Consider the following 26,947-nt stretch of genomic DNA (forward strand, 5'->3'; position numbering starts at 1 on the left):
GGTGTTCCACCCTACAGAGCGTGACTTCACATGACTTTCCGCCTCAGCCGGAACCCCCTCGCGCATAGATTATATTCTCATCTCACCTCTTCTCAGCAGTACTCACTTCATTTATTGAACCCATTTCTCTGTCAGACCACGCTGTCACCTGGCTCAAAATCCGCCTCTCCCCGGAAAAAAATATATATATCATCACTTGGAGATGCTCCTCCTACCTCCCAGTCTCTTCCCCCCCCCCCTGAAGAAAATTATACATGAGGCGTGGGATGACTATGCAATACACAACCACTCTATAGAGTCAACAAACCCCTCTCTCTTCTGGCAGGCCTCCAAGGCCACAGTTAGAGGGGCCATAATCTCCCACATCTAATTTCAAAAGCAATCAATAGCCCAAGATTTTGCCCAAGCGCAAGCAGACTTGTCCGCTAAATATGTCACATATAAAAACTCCCTGTCTACAACCTCCAAAATAGAATACCAGCAAGCCAAATCCACTTTTGAAGGCCTATTTATAAAATCAGAATCACTCCACACTTTTGCCTCTAATGCCCGTTTCCACAAATTTGGAAATAAATCCAGCAGACTCTAATTTACTTAAAGGACACCCAAGGACTCCAAGATAGCTCTCTAACCACCTCAAACATGCAAATTGTGCAAACTCTTTGTAACTTTTATTCTTCCCTCTATGCTGCCCCTCCCTCAGATAGAGATCAAACCAGACAATTCTGGGAAGGTTTGAATATTCTGCAGCTATCTCCCACAGATGCTGCCACCCTCTCACATCCCTTTACTCTCGAAGAGGTCCAGAAGGCCATAACTGGCCTTCAATCTGGGAAGGCCCCTGGACCTGACTGTTTTTCCCCAGATTACTACAAACTTTTATCTCCAAAAATGTCCCCCACCCTTGTAAAAATGTACAATCACATTATGCATTCCAATGCAGTCCCCTCACAATTCAACTTGGCTACCATTAAAGTTCTCCCGAAAAAAGCCCGTGACCTGGCTGATCCGGGATCATACAGACCCGTATCCCTATTGGATAAGGATAATAAGATCCTTACCATAATCCTGGCTGAAGGACTGAAAATCCTGCTACCCTCTATAGTACACCCGGCGCAGGCAGGGTTCACTACAGGCAGAAACCCTGTTACAAACATCAGAAAAGTACTTACGACCATGTTGGATGCCCCATTGTCAATTCTCTCACTAGATGCAGAGAAAGCGTTTGACATGGTCCTCTGGGACCATCTATTTGACACACTGCACAGATTCTCCCTCCCTGATCCCTTTATCAATCTGTTACAGTCCCTTTATAAAAATTCCTCATCCTGAAACATGTGTAATGGCTCTCTCTCAGACCCCTTTCCAATTGCCCGGGGAACATGACAGGGATGCCCACTATCTCCCCTGCTCTTTGCCCTGGCCCTTGAACCCCTAGCCACCACCCTACGCCAGACTCCTACCTTTAGGGGCATTCAGGTGGGAAGTGTGGACTTACATGTCTCGTTATTGGCCAACGACATGCTAATGTTCCTTACCTCACCGGAGCACTTCCTGCCCGAGGCACTACAAATTATTCATAACTTCAGCTCATTCTCAGGCTATAAAATTAACATATCCAAGTCGGAACTTATGATGCTGCGTGGTCCCCCTCCGCTCTTCCCGCCAGGGTCATACCTACATTTAATCAAATCAAAATCTTCTCAGATAAAATACTTAGGAGTAAATATCCCAAATCATTTAGATAAATTATACTCATGCAACTTTGAACCCCTGATGGTATCCATGGCTGGATATATGGACTCATGGACAGGTCTACCCTTGTCCTTGTTGGGAAGAGCGGAGGTATAGTAGTTAAATCTATTATAATCCCCAGACTACTTTACGTTATGCAGATGATCCCCATACAAATATCCAATTCAGACGTCAAACAGTTTAATTCAAGGATATCTAAGTTCTTGTGGAATGGGAAGAAAGCCAAAATTGCCTTACACAAGTTACACCTCCCAAAAGCCCTAGGTGGCCTTAATATCCCAAATCTCAGAGTATACTCCCAAGTCCTTATTGTGCAGATTCGCACTGGGTTGGCTGACAGAGATGGGGAATTACTCTGACTACAATCTCCATTGTGCTATGCTCTTTCCTTTCTCCCCAAGTGCCTTGCTTAACACTCGGCGTGGTGGTCTATCTCGGTTGCTTTGGGTCACAGTCCTCTTGTCTCCCCTTGGCTATCGCTTTGGGGCAATCTGATGCTTCCCCCTAGTCTAGATTGCTCAGGCTTCAGGAGACTTTTCCATAAAGGCCTAATACGCATTTCACAAGAATTTGAACCTGGAGGCCGTTTATACACAATCCCCGAGCTACAGAGTATAATCAACCACCCTCACTCATCTTCCTTCCCTCTCCTTCAACTTAGCCACTATACCCGCTCCCTTCCTCCTATTAATCCCACTGAACCTGCTACGTTGATGCTATCCGGAGTAATGACCAAGTTTCAAAGGGGTACGTTTAAATCAAAAATGCTCTATGACCCTCTAGTAGCTTTACCAGCAGATAAACACCCAACATCAAGTAACTTAATCGTGGTTGTCAGATGTTTCTTTATTAACAGATTCAAACATGATATTTAAATACCATCTCAAGACCCTTAAGATCGTGAAATCATCTGTTCTTCAGGAAGTTCACTTAAAATTAATTTACAGTGCAGATATCTCCCAATACCAACGAAGTTTCTTCGTACAGGATGAGGATGGCTCCTGCCCCAAATGCCGGTCACAGAAGGCATCCCTTTTCCACAACTTCTGGACCTGCAGGCACATAGCACGTTTTTGGAATAAATTAGTTAGCTATATTAGATATACCTTTAGAATTGACGCTAAACTTGACCCCCTTCCCCTCCTATTTGCCAACTTTGATTCATGGCCCGTTCCTCCCCCCTTACTGTTACTGTGGCAAAAAAAAAGTTATCCTCAACTCTTGGATAAAACCCCACTTACTCATGGTGACGGAGGTGGAAATGCTAGTGTTGAAATACCTATACTGTGACAAGTATTATATACTCAGACACACCAACCTATCCTCCCTATCACAGTTTTATTCCACCTGGGGCCCATTCATCAATAGTCGTACCCCCACCCTCAAAGCTGAAATCTGTAAGCTATTGGAGCTACCAGTAGACTTAATATAACTATTCAGACGACATCTATAGCTGCAAACCCCCCCCCCTTATTTTTTCTCCATGCCCCTCCTCAACCTCCCTCCCCCCCACCCCACCCCCATCTCCTCAGTTCCTACCCCAGATTATCCATTCCTAGTTCTACCATTTAAAAGTTAGAAAAGTTTAGGCTTAGAGACGCTAATTATTTCTTAGGCCTCTCAACACCCATCAGAGATACAGTACCTATTTGTGTCAATTCAAATGCCGTTACATGATTCACCCTAACGACTTAGGCCATTGGTGTTACTGAGTTGTGTGTAACCGTATATGTCACCTTTGTTCTTATGCCTGTTTCACCGTTGGTTGATGTCTTATTTATATGCACGTCTTTAATCCTTAATAAACATAATTTGAAAAAAAAATCGCGTAAAGGTTTTGATCGATGGGTGGACCTCGGCTGCACTTTCAGAAGTTGAGGCGAGAGCACCTCACATTCTGTATTTATTGGGGGGTTCTTTGATTTTTAATTGGCGATGAAATCTATGCTGCTCAGGAATCCATTTATTTTTATAAAACGTCACTGTTGTAATGAATGATCAGCCTTTGTTCAGCATGTGCTCTTCTGCAGGGGATAGATGATAGGAGGACAAATTCACCATTAAGCTTTTTGCTGTTTGGGGGGCTTTGCGCCACGTCCCCTTCCTATTGTTTTGGCCCCCACGCCTGGTGAATAGTCTTTGGTGCCTTTTGTGCGGGCTCTGGTCACCGAGCCTAAAGGGAGACCTGCCGTACTGGTAGATGACTGGGATCTAGCCAGATCACTTTCACTATTAGACGAATAGAGATCCGTCGACGACTCTTGGTTTTTATTTCCTCTTGGGGCAGTATTCAATGTGAAAAATTTGCGGTGCATGGCGAGAGATTTTTTCTCTCGCCATGCACTCGCCGTGTTCCGGAGGGCTCGCTGCCTCTCCTGCTCGCTCTATTCAATGTGGTTAAGACTCGCCGCCACTCGCAGCGAGTCTTAACCCCTGCAGCGGACGAGCGTCCGCGGCAGGGAGCTAGCAGGGAGCCGTGGGACGGTGGCAGCCAGGGAGATTAAAGTCTCCCTGGATGCCCCAGAACATATGTGGAGGGGAGGGGGCTCCCCGGGACCCAGGCAGCACAAGCTGCCCCCCCCCCTATAGCCAGAGGGGGACCCGGTATTCACTGCACCCAATCGTTCATATGTAATGATCGGATGCAGTGAATATATGAATATCTAATGAGCGGCTCGAGCGCTCCGGCCCCCTGCTGGCTGCTCGGTGTAAAAAAAATATATATATTTTTTAAATTAAATATATATTCATGTGCTATAAGCACATGAATGAAAATAACATGCCCCTTCACAGAAAAAAAATCCTGATTTTTTTACACCAAAATAAAAAAAAAAACCTTTTAGTTTAAAAGTTCACATTCCAACATGGGACAAATATACTATTAAGTTCAGACGCACAAAAAGCGTTTGACACTGTCTCATGGCAGTATCTGGAAAAAATCCTGCAATATAGGGGCTTTGGGGTAAACTTCAGAGAGGTTGTTAAATTATTCTATACTACCCCAGTCACATCACTTATGATAAACGGCCAAAAAAGTAGAAATATAGAAATGTACAGAGGAACTCGGCAGGGTTGTCCCCTCTCCCCACTCCTTTTTAACCTAACATTAGATCCAATGCTACGAATAATACAGAACTGGCCACTACTAAAAGGCATTTAAGTAGGAGCCCAAACCATCAAAATATCAGCCTTTGCAGATGATCTGCTGCTTTATGTGGCAAACCCAGAGGAATATCTGAAACCCCTTATGGAAAAGTTTAAAAAAATTGGTACTCAATCAGGCTTTGAGGTGAATTTCGAAAAAATCAATTGCAATGACCCTGGACGCCAAAAGTACCAAACCTAAATGGGCACAAGATATAAACCTAAAATGGGCGAAGGAAGGGATTAGATATTTAGGGGTTTATCTCCCCAAAGACATAACACTTCTACATGAACTAAACATAAATAACGCCATAACTCAACTAAAAAAAGAAATTAGGGGATGGAAACACCTGAAATTGTCCTACACAGGTAGACTTAACTTACTAAGAATGATATCACTACCAAGACTACTGTACCCTCTCCAAAACCTTCCTCTTCTGTTAACACAGAAAAATATATCTGAAGTAAACAAACTGTTTCGTGATACTTTATCTGGAAAGATAAGAAGGCAAGAATCAGTTTAATCAAGATGCAACAGAAACGTAACAACTGGGGCTTTAACTTCCCTAATGTGGCGTGGTATAACCAAGCAGCCGTGCTGAGGCACCTGAGGGATTGGATACAGCAGTCAGAAATATACACAAATACATCTTTGGAACAAGAGTTTACAGGGGACATAAACCTTATTAATTTCTTACATCAAGAAAAAACAAAAATAGAACCGGAGATAAGGAACAACCCACTATTAATGTCAACCAGAAGATTATGGTTTATGTTAAGAGAAAGAATGCAAATAAACCCACATAAATCACAATTTGTAACATACTTACAAAATCCTGAATTCCAAGAGGGAAAAGCAGGAAACACCTTTAGAAACTGGAAACAGCAAGGGATAAGTCGAATAGAACATCTGGTGGATGCAGAAGGGGGTAAAACCCTGACATATGCTCAGGTGGTAGAGAAATATGGCACCTTTACTACGCACAATATCACATTCCTACAGGCCCAACACTACACAAATCAGGTACTTCAACACTTAACAATAAGAGATTTGAATAAACCCCTGGATATACTTTTAAAAAAGCAGGTGCCACACAAGAAAATTATAACAGCTCATTACAAATTTTTATACCAACCACTGGACTATGATAAAATAAAAACAGGTATAATAAAATGGAAAGAAGATTTCCCAAACCTCACATTAGAAAAACTGTTAAAATCACTTGAAGAATCAGTAAAAACCATACCAGCAATAATGTACACAGAAATGTTCTATAACATCTCCCACCAGACATACTTTACACCAAAAAGAAGGTTTAACATGGGTATAGCACCAAACTGTAAATGTCTAAAGTGTGATAGAGTGGGGGCAGATCTGTATCACTGCCTGTGGAAATGCGGACAGATTAAAACATTTTGGGAGGAAGTATGGCAATTTTCCATCAAATTATTGGCATACACTTTTCCACTGACCCCAGAGTGGGCGATCTTCGGGATAATTGGGAAGGAGACAAAGATTGCAAAGGGGAAAAAAAATTGTTAATGGCAATATCAGCTGCAGCTAGGAAAAGCATCCTCCACAGGTGGACAGACAGATCTGCCCCCACAATGAAACTTTTTGAGGAAAAACTATTTTATATATTCCGTATGGAATGGGTGGAGGCGACACTCCAAAAAGAAAAAAGGGTGAAAGAGTTATTTGAAACTTGGGGAAATATCATAGAAAAACAGCCAAACATAATAAAGATACATCTAAGCAAATGTTTCCAAACAACGAGTTGGTACGAAACGAGAATAGCACAAAATGAAGATCCGATAAGCACTATTTAAACCCACTAGAATAAAGGGAGACAAGGAGAAATGCGAGAGTTAAAGGAAGGGGCCAAGATTTAGAGGCATAGATAGTCTGGTACAAAGAAGAGGGGAACTAAAGAGGATAAAATACGCGATTGGTAGGAATGTATCTTATGGTGTCTGTATAACAGGCCACCATCTGCACCTGCTCCTATCGGAAGAAAGGAAATCCTTGAATCAATGGTTACCACCTATTACACAGGGGATCAGGGGCCTTAGGCATCAGGGATAACAAAGTATTAAACCATTTATATGGGGATAACCCTATGGGAGAACCTCATCTCCTTATAGACAGCATAATAGTGGTCTTATATGTCCTTTTATATTGTTTGCTGTTTAATTGCTTTGTATATTTTATATTATTTGTCGTATGATTATTTACCTATTTTTTTATGAGTTTGGATTAAATCTATAATTTCCTCCTCTATGGAGTACTTCACTAATTCAAGGTTAAAAAAAAAAAAAATACCCCTAGCACCATTTGGTAACCATCTAAGGGATAGAATTTATAAACCTTTAGCGTGGTCCTTATCGGGGATCCTCTTAGTGACTAAATTGAGGAATCCTGAAGTGGGTTATATAGCGTATCCATAACAGATACATAACCCCTTTTGGGCCCTGTTCACATGAGAATGTATATGGCCCTCCACCAGAAAATTGATTCTAGTACTTGTACCAATGTTCTTGTTATTAACATATATTTGTAATCATCTCTGACGTATTGACTACCTGATGCAACTGCATGAAAGCTTCTTTTAATAATGTATATATGAAACTGAACTGAATCTTTTTTGATTAATGTACATTTGCTTCAATAAAAAAAAAAAAAAAAGTTCACATTCCAGCTCTCCATGAAAAGATGGAGAATTGCTACACAGCGAGAGACGGCGAAAATCACTTAAAAAGACGGCGAATATTTCACATTGAATAGGCTTGCTCGCTTTTGGAGAGCAAAATGCTCCGTCCAAGGCGAAAAAAGCACAAATTCGCCATAAAACAGGGCGAATTTTTCTCATTGAATACTGCCCTTGGACATTGTTTGCAAAAAAAATTTTTCTATTACCTGGCTCGCGGGTGGTATCAGTCCACCTGTAGACTGTATTATTTTCATAGTCAAGGTCAATCTTTCTTCTCTTTTCTTTTTTAAACTTGACTAAGTCGCACTTGTAGGTCAGGATTTGTGCTGCAAGTTTGCTGTACCAGTCTGTAGTATCGTCACTCTGTAATTCTGCCTTGTGCTGCAATTCAAATGTGGCTAACTTATCAGTGATATTTACCAATTCTTTAGTACACTGCTCAATTATGAGCAAGATGAGATCTAGGGAGCATTTGTTAGTAATTGATACCCACTTTCTACAAAAAGTGGGATCATTTTTGCCAATTGTGGGGCTGTTGCGGAAGCGTAGCCCCTGTGGTATCATCATTGCTCTATGGTAATCACTGAGGGTAACACCATGCATGTAATAGTCAGTGTGACGTTTATGAAATTTTAAAAAGTCTCTGTATAACTCTTCTGAAGGAGCAGACATACCCATTTGTGTCAAATCTTCTTTGAATCGGATGTTCTCAGCCTCCGACTTGAAGTAGCTGAAAACATCTCCTATTGGGTAATTGAACTGCTGGAACCCAGCAACAGAGTTCGTAGTGCCTTCAGCCATGTTTAAAAGAGAAGGTCCAAATAATAAAATGCACCAAACAGTGAATAGAGAGACCAGCTCAATACAATGATGTCCAAGTTAAATAACTACTACTACAAATAGTGCAGATAAAAGGATGGATATCACCTGAGACTGTCCGTAGAATTTTAGATAGGGCTGCCCTGGCCAGAAGAATCCAATGGAACCTTCAATATATCCAACAAGTCGGTCCGGCACAACTACAGCTATATCAATTATCGTTATCGTATGCTGGACCATGTGCACGCCTCACTGAGGGGTGTGAATAGGAGCCTATGATTACTACAAAGAGAAGCTCATTGGATAATGAGTATAGATACAATGAGTCCCAAGTGATTAAATGAGGCAAATTGTTTAAATGTGCTAACCTGACTACAGTGATAAGTTTAGATGATGATGCCTACATTAGATAGTTTTTAGCTGCTGCAGTTACATATTATTTTTTGTGTAGTTATTACTGCCGGTAATGTTTGCCATGTTGGTCTACGATCCATATGCAGTGAGGTATTGATAATACATAATGATCGTTTAGATTCTCTTCAATAAGGAGTGATTTACATAATTGATAATGTATTAGAATAATTCCATTGTTTACTGCCAGTGTGTATGTTATTAGTATGCACTTTATCTTGCACTTTGTTTAAATGCTTTTGTAGTATGCACTACAAAGCGGGTTGCCATGGTGATACTTCACAGCGTCTGTACAGCATCCTGCCGCACACCAGCATGGTTCCCCTGACAACCAGCGCTCACAGCGCCCGCTGAGATCGGGACGCATTTGGATTATGTCACTGTGACTGATGGGACCCATAGCGCAGAGAATTTCATGCGCACGAGGTAACGCCAGGAGGTATTTATAGAGGTTTATTTCACTTGTTTATTTTAGCCTAATGACGACACCTTGATGTTGAAACGTTGCTGATTTGCTTATTCACTAAAGATTGATTTTTTTGAGCTTGAGTGCTGCATTATATATATATATATATATATATATATATATATATATATACACCGTGTGTGTGTGTGTAAATCCTCAGCAGTTTTGCCATCTTGGTTCTGTGCAATCTTTTGCTTGGCACATCAAAGTGTGATTTTGTGCGTGAGTAGCAGGGTGGAAGCAGTCTGTAAAGCCATAGGCTAAAAGTAAAAAAGTGGATAGTTCCCCAACCAAACAATAATGAAGTACAGTACGACTCATGTAAACCAAGGGTATATTCTAGCTTTTCACTTATTTTGTTCATTTGTTCAGTACCTGAAATTTTGTTTTCAACACTTATTTTAATTCTTACCTAGGTTTGATGGAAAGTATGAGACAAGCGGACCTTAAGAATTGGTCACTCGATCAAATTCAGCTTGCAGACCTCTGCTCCTCGCTCAGTGAGTTCTTCAATCATACTGGGTTTATCCATCCACAGAGCAATGTACAGTCACCTGTATGTCAGAACATGCATAACACCAAACCCACACAGCATCTTGAAACAGGTATTATAAATTTGTGGGGGGTTTCTGTTGGGTTAGGGGGAAAAAATCATTGTATATATATTTTTTTTTTTTAACTGAGACTTTTTTTTCAAATCAGATATTATTTATAAAATGGTTTCATTGAGCAATTCAGTAAAATATAAAATACTCAGAGTTTAAGAGGGGAGTTTCCAAATGTAATCCAAAAACTCTGCAGTGCATTGGAGTAAGTACGGGAGTCTGGGGGAGCATTAAAAACCTTGAAAATTGGTCTTTGTATACACTGGATACTTTATGGAACACAATATTAATATTTATTTACCACTTCATGGTAAGGCACCTGTTGCTTCCTCCTGGCAGCTACTCTCTGGTCCATTGCATGTTTGAGGCTCATATCCACACATACAGTAAATGTGGTATAAGAAGCTGCTACCAATGGGCATGTGCAGCGGCTCGGCTCTGTCCCTTACACTGCATGATGTGGTGACAGCTCTATTGATCATATTATATACTAGTGCTATTGTCATAATTTAAGGCAGTTGCCAAGAGGAGGGGGTTTCCGGGTAACCTTGACTATGCAATTACTGTATAGAAAACAACATGTATAAGTGTGTCGCGCCAATGCATTGCAGCATCATCATAATATTACAAATACTTCCAGAAAAGACAGTTTCGGCGGAAGTTGATGGCGATAATCACGCCATTTGCGCAGATTTCTTTAATTATGGAGGGTATTTAAACACCACAGAGGGAGTAGGAGCCCACCCAAACCTGAAGAAGGTGATATATTCCCGAAAGGCGTAAATTGGAGGATTCTATCTTATTTATTCCAATGATTCTTCTGCCCCAGCACTTTACCATCTGCACTGGACTGTGAATCAAGCAGTAATCCCCTGGATAAAGATTCAAGCTCACTGTGGTGGTGCCGGGCAATTCAGGTTTGGTCCGCTTTGCTCTGAGAGCATAAGTCCACCGCAGTACTGTACATCACCAGGGTGAGAACAACTGTATTTTCTTTTCAGTCAAACGTCCTGTTAAAATTTGATGAGAGAGCCATTGTATGGTATTCATGCCTTTATCGATTGTTATACTGTTTATGTAATTTAATTGAAAACCTTTTATACTCTACTGTACCTCTCAACCCATCGTCAGGTACCGTATACTATCCTTATTGTAAACCTGCTCTGCGACACTATATATGCATGCTTTTGTTGATTCCTATTGTGATATATGTACTGTATGCAAGTGTGTTTATGTTTAATGTTATTGCTGACAGTGTCAATATTTCACCTCCTTGTTATATTCATCCAGATTCTAAATGCTTCCAGATATTGTTACGCTCAGATTTGCTGTGGCTTCTTTCAGCCTATTCTTCTGTTAGATGATCTCTCTATTATTATATTTTATTGTTCCATTTTGCTGTGACGTTTTTTTTCTGGCCTTATGATCTGTAAGGGTGTACATACCTTGCTTTGGTGTTTCCCTTCCTTTTTTATTTTTATTTTTCTTTGCTGCTTTTATTTTGTTTACTCAAAACACCCGCGTTTGTCCATACCTCCCTTTTTTTATTTTAGGCAGGGCAAGTGCAGTGTTTTATGTTTTTATTGTGACGTTTCTTATGATAACTGCAATTGTTTTTCACTTACACAGTGGCCCCACTATACTTCTATTTAATGTGTATTTCAATATTGTTCATGACCTTTGTGTAGTGCTATGTCTGCCATAAAGTACTGTTCGTCAATCATGGGTGGGGTTAATTCCCCCATTAAAAGGAAACGTATATTCACCTATATCTGCAAACAAAGAGCAGATATAGTTCTACTTCAGGATACACATTTAGTTCCATCTGAAGTTGCAAAATTGAATTGTTCGGGATACTGTATATCGCAGTTCATTCAGGTTCTTATAACTCTCTTGGTTAATTAACCATTATCTCCGCAGTTATACAACTCCTATTTTGACCCTAGTGGATATTATAGTATTACTAACCTCACGGTCATGAATGAAAAATTACTTATTTGCAATTTTAATTCACACACTACATATTCTTATTTTTTTCTTCCAATTTCTCTTAGTTAAACATTTCTCACCCACAGACCACCACATAAAACCTAGTAACAAAGTCTAGTGAACACCTTTTAAAATCTATAACACACTTTCTTGACTTTAAAGTGCAAAGGCACTTCACTTTATATGTATGTATGTATGTATGTATGTATGTGTGAATGTATGTCCTAAATTTTAAACTCTAACCAAATTTCGTCCCCTCTACTTTTTATTAAAATAAACAAATTAAAGTAATGTTTTGCTAGTTGTGCAGCATACCCAAATTAATTGGGACATAGGAAGTCCCTTCACTGTGGCACTGGGGTGAACACTTTCATGCCTTAGCATCGTATTGCAGTCAGTAGGTTTGGTATAGAGACATATTGACAATTTGGTGTTATCTATTGTAATTTTGATGTCTAAAAAACACATCTCCCGTTTGTCATGAGACGTTGTTAACTTTATGGGACTTGCTGTTCTATTGTGTGTCTCTATTTCTGTCTCCAGTATTGCAATTGGCCCTTTCCAGAAAATCAAAACATCGTCAATGAAACAATAATACAGACCCACATGCTGTGCCATCTCCTGGCGGGCAAAGAACAGGTCGCGCTCGGTTTCTCACATGTAGGTGTTGGCAAATGTGGGTGCCACCAAAGATCCCATCGCAAAACCTGTCCTTTGCTTCCAGAACCTGCCATCAAACAAGAAGTAATTATGGGACAACATGTATTCCAGCAATTTCAAAGCAAACTCCACCTTTGGTCCCTTATAATGCACATTTCCTGTGATCAGGCATCTCACGGCTTGTACTCCTTCACTTTGGGGAATGCAGGTGTACAGGTATGTGACATCCATCGTTACCATGGTCACGTTGCCTGGCATTTCTGACATATTTGCAAACATTTGGACACATATTTCCAGACGTATATTCACGAAGAATCCTGTATACGTGGGTTACACAGTACACTAACAGCAGGCAAACATCTAAAAAAGCCAAGGAGTTATGGTCAATCATTACGTCAGATACAGAGTTGAAAGCCCTGCAGTATAAATGACTGATGCCAATTTATACATGGGGTAAAAACATTAAGCATTTAGTGGTTAAGACTGATCTATCCACATCCAAAAAAGCAGTCCCTACCCATTTCTTAAGAAGAGGGAATGGCTGTTTCAAGCGTGTCAATTGCATTATGTGCAACTACATGGAGACGAGATACACAATACGACACCCTTACACAGGAAAATGGTATAAAATTAATTGGCCCCTTACTTGTACTTCACGATTTGTAATATATGTCATAACATGTCCGTGTGGACTATATTACATTGGAAAAACTGAGAGCCAGTTCAAAACTCGAATGGCACAACACAGACAAGCCGTACGAGCCGCACTTAACACAGGCACAGCTGAACAACCCATGGCCCAGTACTTTGTCACCTTGAAACACATTATGGCCATGTTAAAATACAAGATCATAGATCACGTTTCCCCTAATCTTAGACGTGGAGATAGAGGCAAGTCATTGCTTCATTTGGAAATGCGGTGGATATTCAAAGGGGTTAAATGAACATCTGGGCCTGATAAAATTCTTATGAAAAATGTCCTTTTATGAAAAAATTGTTTTATGAAAAACTTTCCCATAGTATATAGGGGCTAGAGTAGGGTATGCCTTTGCTTATAATAGTGTGTTTTAGAAAGCCCGTAATAATAATAAAAATTAGTGGCTTCTCTGTTAAAACATTAGATTTGCTTAACTGTTGACATGATGTGTCGACTATACCCAAACCATAGAAAAAAAAGTCAGAGTGTCATCATAAACATTTTTATTAAAGTTGTTCATTATTGAGGTTTGGTCATTTAGGTGTCAGTTCTGACCAGTGTGTCACTTGTTAAATTTTATGTTTTTTTTCTGTAGTAAACACTATCGGCTGATAGCCGTCTTAAAAAAGCTTGCAGGGAATTGCAGGATTAACAAACGATCACTATTTAAAGAATATCCTGTCTAATATATATTTATGATATATAGCAACTATATAGCACGGTTTTAACATGTCTTTTCCAGTAATAATTAAAATAATGCACAATTTTGTTTTAGAGTGTAAACCCTGCATGTCGCTATGGAAACCGGCAGGCGCAAGGTGACAGACTTCCGGCGGAAGTACACGCTGCTTTGGAGTCAGTGCTGCTGTGCCCGGTGACCGGAGCGGACGAGAGGGGTACATTTTGTCTATTTATTGCACTAATATCTCACTGTAAGGTTATCGTGACGAAGGAGATGAGGGCCCCGAAACGTTGATGTCTGATTAAAGCACTTTATTCAAAGTTCACATTCATCAAGACTCCGAGTGCCACTTGTTCAGATTACGCTATGCATTTTGGGCATCGGAGCAAGCAAGTCCTGGGGATGCTGGAGTGCCGAAACACATGCAATATATATATATATATATATATATATATATATATATATATATATTAATATGTGGACACTGATGTGCATACAGTGGTGGCCAATAGATATTTGACCTATGGGTGTGAGGTTTTTTAACTTATCTGATAATACACACATGATCACTATACACATAAGGAGACATATGAAATGCAATGTACAATGGCCGTGCGTTCCAGTGACACATGATCACTACACACATAAGGAGACATATGGAACGCAATGTACAATGGCCGTGCGTTCCAGTGACTAATGATTTGCCCGCCTCTAGTTTTGTTATGAACTGCACTGTGAATATGCGGGTCACGTGGTTCTAACAATGTTGACAGTTGATATCGCCGTATGATGACGCGATGGTGGTGCGGTCCACGTCCCCTGCGTCTGGATAAGATCAGGTGGGCAGTGTATGATGGTGTACTTCTGCCCGGAAGTCCGGGAGATGGAACGCACGCCGCTAAGGGATGCGTGCCACGCTATGCGCCTGGCCGAGAGACTGGGTGGCCAGTATGTAGTGATGCACTTCCGCCCGGAAATCCGGGTGGTGGAGCGCACGCTGCATGCGAGTGCGTGTCACGCGCTGAAATGAAATTAAGCTGTTTAAGACAATCAGGATGTGTATTTGGGCGATCAAGGTGACATTATGGGTGAGGTATGTTATGGGCTATGTGCAATATTAATGTAGTATGTGTTACCATTGGTGTATTATGTAGTTTATGAGGATTATTTAGAATCACATCACTTCCTGCAATTAACTAAGGGGAGTGGTTGGCCACCACCTATTGCTATTTAAGGTCCACATGGGGCAGGGGTAGTTACACGCTGGAGAAAGCAGGAAGGGTGTCTTGAGAAAGGTCCAGCATGGGACCGAAACGTCGACCTGTACCCACTGTTATGCACGTAAAGGTGATGTGTTATTAAAAAGCTACAAGCACGTCCGGTGAGTGTCTGCAATTTTTTCTTGTATATATATATATATATATATATATACAATGAAAGAAATGGGCACTCAGGGACTCTCAGTAGGTGAAGGTGGACTGGTTTATTTAGTCAAAATCGCCAACGGTTCGGGGTCTCCCCCTTCGTCAGGACAGGTCTAGTGGTATAACAACAAGTGGTACATTTACAGTGAAATATAAAGACTCAGGTATAAAAATATAAAGACTCAGGTACTTACCCCCTCCTGCAGACTGCGCTCACGCACAGAGACCGCTGGGCTGGCTTCTGGGATCGATCGCACCTTGATGACGTCACCACGACTGACAGTGTCATCCCTCAGGCGCATCAGAGCGGGGCTGACCTGCGGTCACGTGGGGCGTACTGTGGAGGGCGTACATTGTGATTAGTGCATATATACAATATAGTACAAAACATAAAATGCATTAGGTGAACGACATGTCAGCTATAAGGATGCAAAAATAATTGAAAACACGGCAAACAATAAACGAGTGATGTAGTGCTGACATCTAGTGGTGAAAAAGATAAAGAATAAAAGGTTAAAAAACTTGGCTTTACTCGCTGGGTAAAGCTCTGGGCATCGTTAATGTGCATGTATATGGAGCATTAACCCATCAGCTGGGATTCTAGGTATAAATGCATGCAAAAACTGGAAAATGTCTGTGCTGAAAAAAAAATATATATATATATATATATAGGCGGGGATGGTGCGGCACTCACGGCGTAATAAAGTCACTCTTACAAGAGATGTGGTCAACGTTTCAATTTTTATGGAAAAATTGTCATCAGGATGACAATTTTTCCATAAAAATTGAAACGTTGACCACATCTCTTGTAAGAGTGACTTTATTACGCCGTGAGTGCCGCACCATCCCCGCCTACATACCCTATCTTGTGAGGGCACCGGCTACAGTTATTTACCTTCACTGGGAGTGCCGATTCCTGGACGTCTATATATATATATATATATATATATATATATATATATACCAGCTACCTATTAACAAAGGGGCATCACCAAATATATGGGTGATGTTGCAGCAGGCAGGGTTCAATCTATCTATTAGACTGCTAGGGGTGGCATCAATTGAGTACTGGGAAATGATGACCAAAGAAAGTTACGTAACCCCAAGGACTCATTGAGGCATATGGGTGCCATAGTGTCTAATTTAAAAATCCACTGGGATTCCAATTGAAGTAGTTTTTTGGATCGGTCTCCCCCACGTATTGAGGCAGGGATGTGATCTACAATCCTATACCGTAACATGGCCATGTTATGCTTTGCCCGGGCGAAGTGCCGGGCGACCAGTTGTTCACTCTTATCGGACAATAGCGCTGCCCTGATGGCACTACGGTGTTGTGCCATCCGGACTTTGAAAGCACAGTCAGTTTTACCAACGTAGTTAAGTCCACATGGGCATTGGATGACATATATAACATAATTGGTAGTGCACGTTAGGGGCCATTTGATCTTAAATCTTTTTCCCGTAAACGGGTGGGCTATCTCTGCAGGGTACGAGATAGCTACATGTGGTGCATCCTAAGCACCTGTAGCAGCCTGTTCTGCTCGGCCTGGTGGTACGTGTCTGTACATCAAAATTGGTGATTTCCGTCTTAATGAGTCCCTAAGGTTGGGGCCATGCTTATAACTGGGCATGAGTTTGGTATTTTTAAATATAGGTAAGTCAGGGTCAGTTTTGACTATTTCCCACCACTGTTTGGCTTTGCGGGAAGTGACTAGACTGGTTGAGCTGTAGTCATTAACCCATGGAATGCTGGGTGGTTTGATTTTGGGACTACTTTTAGCTATGAGATCACTACGGTTTTGTGCCAATGCTTTAGTTTTGGCCTGCAGCAATTCAGTTGTGGGATATCCACACGGATGACATTTTTTACTTGTATAAAACAAGTAAAAAATGTACAATCACATAAAAAACCCTTACTAGGGTATTACAGGTATACAGATTCTGATAGATCACAAATGCATGTACAACTCTGGTGGGTTGATCAGTTCGGTCAGTAGAGAAGGCCCAATGCGTTTCATCATGGTTATGACTTCATCAGGGGCAATAAAGTTACCGATACAACTATGTGTGTCCAAACAAAGGGAATCCAGAGTAGTATTCTCAAAGTTATTCGGTAAAATCCAAAAACATGCAATAGCTCAGATTTTCTTCAAATAGGATTAGCAGAATGGAACCCACAAATATAGAGTGTTCAGGGTAATAGGTGCATACAGCTTGAATCCACCACAGTGAATCCACCAATAGTCCTGAAAATGTAATGAAGAGTATATTTATATACTCATTTCTCATAATAAATGTGGAGAGCAAACAAATAACCAATTAGTCAGTATAACAGGAGTATACAGAAGCTAGGTAGAGAGTATGTATGGTAAAATTAAAATAGAATAGAGTGGTAGTAATATACAGTAAACAGTTGTCAGTTGTTTAGTTCAATTAAGCGGTTTTAGCTGTATTACAAATAATAATGAGCTAATTGATAATTAATGAGTGACACTCCAGCCTATAAATAGCCTTCGGGCTCTGATGCTGCATCCGTCTTGAAAAAGTTTCCAGCATACAAGTGGTTACGAAACGCGTTGACGTCAGCAAAACATAGCGTGAGGTCTCCTGTTTGCCCGACCTAGCTGGACCACGCTACACGCTATCTGCCGCGGCTTGCATCAAAAGTGCTGTCGGCTCACCAAGCCCTCCAGCACGGACACCGTGCACTGCCCGCCTACACGGTTATCTGCATTGGAAGTGCTGTCGGCTCACCAAGCCCTTGCAAGACACCGTGCATTGCCTGCTCAACATCACGGGTAACTCCAGAACCGGCGCAGCTCTAACAAACCATCGGCTTCCTTCCCTCACAGCCGTCCTAGCTGCTTAATTACCGGTGCATCAACCCAACTGGATATCACATCTACTAGGTGAGCCAACTACCACCTTTATTGCTCCCTAACTTCACTTTATAAGGAAAATTATGTACAACTAATGCGTACAGCACCAACAGACTCTTTTCATGCTGTCCACTATATTTCCTATTATCTATTAACCGTGCAGTACGAACTCTATCAAAAGGCATTGAACTGTCAGTACCAATAGCACCATTTCCCCACTTAATTTACTGGAGACCTCATACTCTGGATACCACTCTATCTATATTTTTTATCATTGTGTATTTATTTATTTATTTTTATTTAAGAATATTTTTATTATTAGCATTTACTATTTTTGATTATTTTTCATATTACTGTACTGTATTGATTATTATTATGTATGAGACTGTATAATTCATCTTTTTACTTTTATAAAAATTGATACAATTTAAGCAGTGTGTCCAATCTTATTCACTCAGCAGATACAATTTATCTAAACCAGTAGCGCAGAGTATCACTCTGTTGCAATTTTTGTCTATTTTCTGATGAGCTCAGGTGACCTCATCTGATGCTTGCTGCAGCTGATTAGAAACTGCCCAACTACCATTAAATCCTTGTAAATTCAACTCATTACTATTGATTGAGCGCCAGGACTTTGTTTCTCTGGGTGGAGCCTCAAACTCTATCCAAGTAACAAAAACTCCCATTGTTTCAGTTTATTCAACCATTTGCAAGCTCAATCAAACAGTACACGTGTAGATACATAAATAGTCAACAGTGATATCCACTCACCAACCCCCGTGCAGGGGCCGCCTGCCTCCGTCCGGATCATCTGACATCATCACATTGAGACGCACACCCGCCAATGCGTCTGGACCAGTGAACTAAGTTTTTCCCTCCAGTGCTGCTCTTATGTGAGATCTATGTCCAGCCATTCTGGTTTTAAATTGGCACGTGGTCTTTCCCACATAAACTAAGCCACAGGGGCACCTGATGATATAGACGACATGCGTCGACGTGCATGTTAACACATGGTTTATACGGATTCTATCACCTGTGTGTGGATGCGGGAAACTATCCCCGTCTCCAGGTACTGTAGCTACAATCGGTGCATTTAGTGCATCTGTAGACTATGGTTAGAAAAAGTTTTTAAATCTGGGTCTTTGAATTTTTTTTTACCAAGATCTGAATCAAAGAACTCAACAGTTAGGGGCATTCGTGTCGGCTCTTTAGCACTTAATGGTCCCAGTGAATCATCAGCCAAAAAGTCTTTGATCTGCACCCCAGAACTAGACTCCAACTCAGATTATGATTCTGAACACAATGCCGCTCCCTTTCTGGGTGATCTAGTGTTGGCCAGAGCCCGTTTTGTAGAGCCAAACGTCGCACATCAGTCAACGAAATCCAAACAGTCTTCCAAAAAGAAGAAGCACTGCAGACAACCTTGAAAATTTCCTTGTGGGGTGTTCGGAGCCCACCCTTAGAGGGGGGGGGGGGGTAATGTCACAATATGCAAGTATTCAGTGTTACCTGCTTGTAAAACCCTGCTGGCTCTGTCTATTGCTGCTGACAACTCTGTGTGGTTGAACTCTGCATGCTGATTTCAGCTTCTGATCCACTCCATGCTGCAGGAAAGTCCGTGTGATCTGAGCTCTGCTGATTAGTTGCAACACCTGGTAACTCTCTCTCCTGCAGGAGAGTTCAGTGTGAACTGACCATGCTCAGCCTTCATTGATTAGGGCACCTGTGAGTAATTCGCTCCCTGTTTCTCCTATAAAAAGGCAGTCTCTGGCAGACAGGGGCTGCCAGAGTATAGGTTCACACCAGCTCCAGCGTTCCCAGTGCTTGGTCTGAAATCCAGTGTTACCAGTGTATGATTCCGGCTATTCTCCTGACTGCTCCCTGTGTACTACATCCGTGACATCCAGTGTATGACCTTGGCTTGTTCTGTGACCATTCTCCTGCCTCATCCCAGTGTACTGTGCCTTCCTGTGTATGACCCGGCCTGACTCTGACCATTCGTTGCTGCATCCCTTGGTACTGTATCTGCTCACCTGTTATCGACCCAGCTTGATCTCGACTACCCGCTTGCTTCAGTCCCTGACACCGCTTCTGTCCGACTGTTACCTACCCAGCTTGACGACCACGCTCCATATTCCACAAGCTCCTACCACTCATACGGGGAACCTGACCAGGGGGCTGCGACCGACGTGTCAGGAGCCGCAGAAGCCCAAATCCCGCTTGGAGGGGTCACTGGCAGAAAACCTCCCGCACGGTTAGACTCCGCGCCCCTGTGTCAGGTCTAGCCAATCCCCGAGTGGTAGTCCACCCAAGTTTGTGACAGTATGACACTATTATATCACTCCTTCTTGTACCATAAAACAATTGATGAGGAGGAAGGTGTCTATTAGATTAGAGCAGCGGTTCTCAAACTGTGGGTCCTGACCCCAAAGTGGGTCCCGACCTTCTCAGCATGGGGTCGCGATTCCATGTTGCTGACCATCAGGCTGATGTATTTTCTAATCTAATTCAGTGATTCAAGGAGTCTGAACAATCTGTTGAATTGTCTGTTATTTTAGACTCCTCCCATCGTTTTGTGCCTCCACAATGCTGCCATGTATGTGCTGTCTGCTGACTACACCTGTGATGTGATGACCTTCTGCAGTAACTTGCTGGGGTCCTGTCATTAATTTTATTGTCTGATGGGGTCCCAGAGCAAAATAGTTTGAGGACCCCTGGATTAGAGTTTGTGTGGATTATATGAAGAATTCAGCAGTCCGTTATAATAATGGCCACTACTATGAGGTAGTACTTATTAGCGCTTATTGACGCCCTAGATTGATATCACAGTTGTTCACAGTGCAGGAGCACTGACAAGGCTTTTGTGAGATGGGCTATATCAATTCATGCAGTGATGTTGCCTACAAAGATATACAGGGGATTGTAATTCTTTGCATTGGTATTCGCTACATATGATTATTGTCTGTTGGTTCAATGTTAATACAATGTGGCAATCTGCCTTATCTTATGTATCGCTTATAATTAGAGCATCCAGATACAGTCTATGTGGGTAGGCGCTAGTGTGGTCTTACAATTACACCGCTATCTGCAGTCACTCCCTGTACTAGGGACAAGTGCTGCGATGCAGGCTATTATACACCGGCCGTCTCTCTCTCTGTACCGCTGCCAGCTGCTACTTGTGACACTGCGGTTACAGGGAGACTGCTATTATCACCGTGCAGAGTTGCCTCTGTCTACATTCACTCCCTGTATAGGGATAGGCACTCCCTGTGATAGGGACAAGTGCCGCGATGCGGGCTACCGTACGTTGATCATCCCTCACTGTGCCGCTGACAGCTCGTGCTGCTCCTACGGCGGTTACAGGGGGACTAATCACGGTTAGCTGCCGGGTACATTAGAGTCCTGAAAAGAACTCGTAAATACAGTTCACACACAAACAAACAATATAGGTGGTCGACATGTGTCATAATATCTTTATATGTCCATAGGTTGGTTGCTCATCTAGAACCTTATATATATATATATATATATATATATATATATATATATATATAATATATATATATATATGTATTCATTTATACTTGCCTGTAGTCTTATGGTTCTTAGCCCTTGATGTATTTTATTATTGCATTAATTATGTTATAAATTGTTATTTAAGTAATGTCTGGCAGAGTTGTCATCCGTATCACGTATAGAGAAAAAAATTGTGGTGCTTATTTCCTAGCACGGCGCCCATGATCTAGGTTGTATGTGTCGGGACGATATCGCAAGCATTGCATGCATCTTATGTGTTTGTGCATGGACGAGATCGACGAGATATATAATCTATACAATTGAAAAGATTTTTAATTGTATGTACAATATCGCATCTTATGGTTCTCATCTTATGGATCTTATGCATCCATAAGATGCATAAGATCCATAAGAAGCCATAAGATAAAAGATCCATCAGCACCAACCCAAAGCGTGGCGAGCCCGCGAGGGGCGGCGGTACGCGTCCTCTGACCTTTTCATACCCCCACTATCCACGGCGTGGAGTTGATTTTATATAGTGTGGTGAGCGCAGCGAGCCACCGAGCCCGAAGCATGGCGAGCGCACGCGCATTACTTCACCGGTATTATGCGTCCCCTCGTGGGGCACGCTGCGCTCGCCACGCTTCGGGCTCGGTGGCTCGCCACACTATATAAAATCAACTCCACGCTGACGTGGATAGTGGGGGTATGAAAAGGCCGAGGATGCGTGCCGCCGCCCCTCGGGGGCTCGCTGCGCTCGCCACGCTTCGGGCTGGTGTTGATGGATCTTTTATCTTATGGATCTCATGGAGCTTATGCATCTTATGGATGAATAAGCTCCATGAGATCCATAAGATGAGATACATAAGATGCGATATTGTACATACAATTAAAAATCTTTTCAATTGTATAGATTGTATGGGTACTTGTTTCCTAGCACGGCCACACCGATCAAGATCTTGGGCATCGCAGGTAAAAAATTGCGTCGGTCGCATCGCATGCAATGCGACCGAAGCGATGCCCGCGATTTCCCATAGGGAACAATGTTAAATGCCTCAATTTACCCAAATCATCATAGGGAACAATGTTAAATGGGCCAGAAACCCCCCAAAACACCCCAGAACAGTGAAATGGCCCCCCAAATTAGTTAACGCCACCCCACGATCAACGTGAACCCGAAGCGTGGCAAGCGGCGGCGGTACGCGTCCTCCGACCTTTTCATACCCCCACTATCCACGTCGGCGTAGAGTTGAGAACAATATAGTGTGGCGAGCCACCGAGCCCGAAGCGTGGCGAGCGGACGCAGATACCTTCACAGGTAAACGCGTCCCTTCGCGGGCTTCACAGGTATCCGCGTCCCCTCGCGGGGCTCGCTGCGCTCACCACGCTTCGGGCTCGGTGGCTCGCCACACTATATTGTTCTCAACTCTACGCCGACGTGGATAGTGGGGGTATGATTGTGGCCGTGCTAGTAAACAAGTACCATTGTATGCCTTAATTAAGGCATACAATCTTATGCGATGGGCGCCGTGCTAGGAAATAAGTACCAAAATAGTTTTTATCACTCGTTGTAATACATAGTTACATACATTGGGTTTTTTGTATCCCATCAATTTTATGTTATAAACTTGGTAGAATTATTCTATTTAAAAATTATCTTAATTTCTAGTCTTCCCCAGTATGGACGTACTCTCGTCTAATTATCTAAACTCCTGCGGCAGCTTTAAACAATTATCGGCGCCGTCCCACATAGCATTAGTATATAGCACTCTCTTCCTTTCTTGTGATTGGATGATCACTTTGTTAAATATTCAGAGCTGCCGGTCACAGGCCACACCCTCTGACAAAGTTTTACTACGAAACGCATTAGGACGGGGCCTGTGGCATCCGCTCTCTCTGTACCCAGCTCCCCTGCATGCCTCTGTCCCTACAGCGTCCATCGGCACGCTGTTCTTACCTGTGGTGTCTCCAGCGGGTGATCGGGGACGGCGCTAGTGCCCCGGAAGGCTGGTAGGAGGTTGCCAGTTGATTGTATATACAAAACTTGTGGTACCCAGCCCACAGCGGTTACTTTTATGGTACGAGCATTTGTTTGCTCTACAAGCATGTGATTTTATTACTATTTTATTAAAAATTTGTCATTTATGCACTATGGAGCACCCCTCCTGTCCTCTTCTTTGACATATATATATATATATATATATAAGGGAAAGGTGAGGCGGCACTCCAAGGGTTTAAGAAGAGACTGACACGGCTGTGTTCTGCTTCCAACGTTTCAAATCTTTTACTAGATTTTTCGTCAGGGATAACAAGTACAGTAAACAGTTCCTACCTTATATAAGATCAGACACCAAGTGGAACACAGTCTCCCGGGGGCAGCGTGCAGCAGATCCCTTTCTGTTGACGTCATCGACTCACGGAGAATCCTATCCGTGGACCGCATTGCGCTAGTTGCTCCTGTCATTGAGGCGCACCGATAGCGTGTCGCTATCCATGGTGACCCGCCGCAGCGCCGTGCGTTCACAAGTCAAGGTTCTGTTGTTGTGCCGACTGGGGAGAGGTAAAAAGAGTGAGATAAAGATTATTGCCACCAAGAGAGAAAAGAGAGAAAGTAACAGATATATACATTGCATCGGTTGTGATTCTAAATGGTCAATCATAACTACTAAAGTGAATCTCAGAAAAGTCAATCATAACTACTAAAGTGAATCTCAGAAAAATGCATCTGACAGTTTGTTAAAAATAAGTCACGCAAATATTGTCTAACAAGGTCACTGAAAAAGACTATTATTGAATCAACTGGAAAAAAGACAAGGGCTAATCATAACGCTAAACTGCTGATGGAAAAATACATTACAAATGACAAAAAATTATTATTATATACCATCAAGCAGAAAGTCCATAGCGGTTATAATCATGGTGTAATAAATAGTCAAAAAATGATGGGGAAAAAAGACAGAAAAGGGGAGGGGTTAAATGATTGGCATCCAAAAAATTGTAGGTTGTAGCGATCGCGGGATCAGGTTGTCACAGATGGAGGAGCCCGTGTCTGTTGTTTAGGAGAAGTCTAGAAAAACGGGGCAAAGGATAATTGTTCATTAAGTCCTTTGGGGGCAACTGTGTTCAATCTGGAGATCCAGCGGGCTTCCCTTTGTAATAGTTTCTTCCCACGGTCGCCTCTTCTCACTGATGGTTCGACATGGTCAATCAGTTTGTATCTCAGTTGTGATAAGGAGTGTTTTGCTGTTTGGAAGTGCCGGGCTACCGGTTGATCCGTTTCTTTTCCTTCACAAGCTAGCCTAATGCTGGATCTATGTTGTCCAGCACGTTCCCTGAATGTACATGTCGTTTTACCTATATATACGAGTCAGCAGGGACATTTAATAATGTAAATGACATATCAGCTTTGACATGAAAGAATGTGGTTAATTTGTATCTTCTGGCCGGAATGAGGATGTGTGAAAAAGGGGCCACTTTCCATGTGTCGACATGTTGCACAGCCGACACATTTGTAGCAGCCAGGACATCTTGAAAGAAAATGCTCTTGATGAAGATTTGTTTTATTGGTGACGTCATATCGCACCAGCCAGTCTTTCAAATTCTTGCCTCGTTTTTGGCAGTTCAGTATGTGTTTTTAAGTTGTTTCAAAGCTGGATCGCTGGATGTCATTGGCCAGCATTTCTTACTGGTCTTTGAGATGAGATTGCTTGCTGTGGAGAAGGTAGTTACGAATGGAAGAATCGATTGTTCAATTTTTGGTTGAGTTTGTAGGCATTCAGTCTTGAACAATCGATTCTTCCATTCGTAACTACCTTCTCCACAGCAAGCAATCTCATCTCAAAGACCACTAAGAAATTCTGGCCAATGATATCCAGCAATCCAGCTTTGAAACAACTTAAAAACACCCGCATACTGAACTGCCAAAAACGAGGCAAGAATTTGAAAGACTGGCTGGTGCGATATGACGTCACTAATAAAACAAATCTTCATCAAGAGCAATTTCTTTCAAGACGTCCTGGCTGCTACAAATGTGTCGGCTGTGCAACATGTCGACACATGGAAAGTGGCCCCTTTTTCACACATCCTCATTCCGGCCAGAAGATACAAATTAACCACATTCTTTCATGTCAAAGCCGATATGTCATTTACATTATTAAATGTCCCTGCGGACTCGCATATATAGGTAAAACGACATGTACATTCAGGGAACGTGCTGGACAACATAGATCCAGCATTAGGCTAGCTTGTGAAGGAAAAGAAACGGATCAACCGGTAGCACGGCACTTCCAAACGGCAAAACACTCCTTATCACAACTGAGATACAAACTGATCGACCATGTCGAACCATCAGTGAGAGGAGGCGACCGTGGGAAGAAACTATTACAAAGGGAAGCCCGCTGGATCTCCAGATTGAACACAGTAGCCCCCAAAGGACTTAATGAACAATTATCCTTTGCCCCGTTTTTCTAGACTTCTCCTAAACAACAGACACGGGCTACTCCATCTGTGACAACCTGATCCCGCGATCACTACAACCTACAATTTTTTGGATGCCAATCATTCAACCCCTCCCCTTTTCTGTCTTTTTTTCCCGTCATTTTTTGACTATTTATTACACCAGGATTATAACCGCTATGGACTTTCTGCTTGATGGTATATAATAATATTTTTTTGCCATTTGTAATGTATTTTTCCATCAGCATTTTAGGTCTTGTTGAACGTTATGATTAGCCCTTGTCTTTTTTCCAGTTGATTCAATAATAGTCTTTTTTAGTGACCTTGTTAGACAATATTTGCGTGACTTATTTTTAACAAACTGTCAGATGCATTTTTCTGAGATTCACTTTAGTAGTTATGATTCCCTATTAGAATCACAACCGATGCAATGTATATATCTGTTACTTTCTCTCTTTTCTCTCTTGGTGGCAATAATCTTTATCTCACTCTTTTTACCTCTCCCCAGTCGGCACAACAACAGAATCCTGACTGGTGAATGCACGGCGCTGCGGCGGGTCACCATGGTTACCGACACGCTAGCAGTGCGCCTCAATGACTGGAGCAATTAGCGCAATGCGGTCCACGGATAGGATTCTCCGTGAGTCGATGACGTCATCAGAAAGGGATCTGCTGCACGCTGCACCCGGGAGACTGTGTTCCACTTGGTGTCTGATCTTATATAAGGTAGGAAC

The 26,947-nt window shown here is 42.1% G+C and overlaps 1 protein-coding gene across 10 annotated transcripts in view; it reads left to right on the forward strand.

The window, feature by feature from the left end:
- FOXJ3 (forkhead box J3) overlaps nucleotides 1-26,947 on the forward strand; it is a 425,779-nt gene that overhangs the window by 370,123 nt on the left and 28,709 nt on the right. For 6 of the 10 annotated variants that reach the window (XM_083162745.1, XM_083162744.1, XM_083162738.1 and 3 more), the window contains one exon: nucleotides 9,723-9,911. The exons of 1 other annotated variant lie outside the window; for it this stretch is intronic. In XM_083162745.1, coding sequence (XP_083018871.1) covers nucleotides 9,723-9,911 — 189 coding nt within the window. Of the gene's footprint in view, nucleotides 1-9,722; nucleotides 9,912-10,740; nucleotides 11,345-12,443; nucleotides 12,627-14,032; nucleotides 14,154-26,947 lie in introns of those variants that run through there. 3 more of the 10 variants (XR_014463957.1, XM_083162740.1, XM_083162742.1) reach the window with 3 other exon arrangements.

The sequence above is a fragment of the Crinia signifera genome, chromosome 19 (genome assembly GCF_055691185.1).
Source record: "Crinia signifera chromosome 19, ASM5569118v1, whole genome shotgun sequence".
In the NCBI taxonomy this organism is placed as follows: Eukaryota; Metazoa; Chordata; class Amphibia; order Anura; family Myobatrachidae; genus Crinia; species Crinia signifera.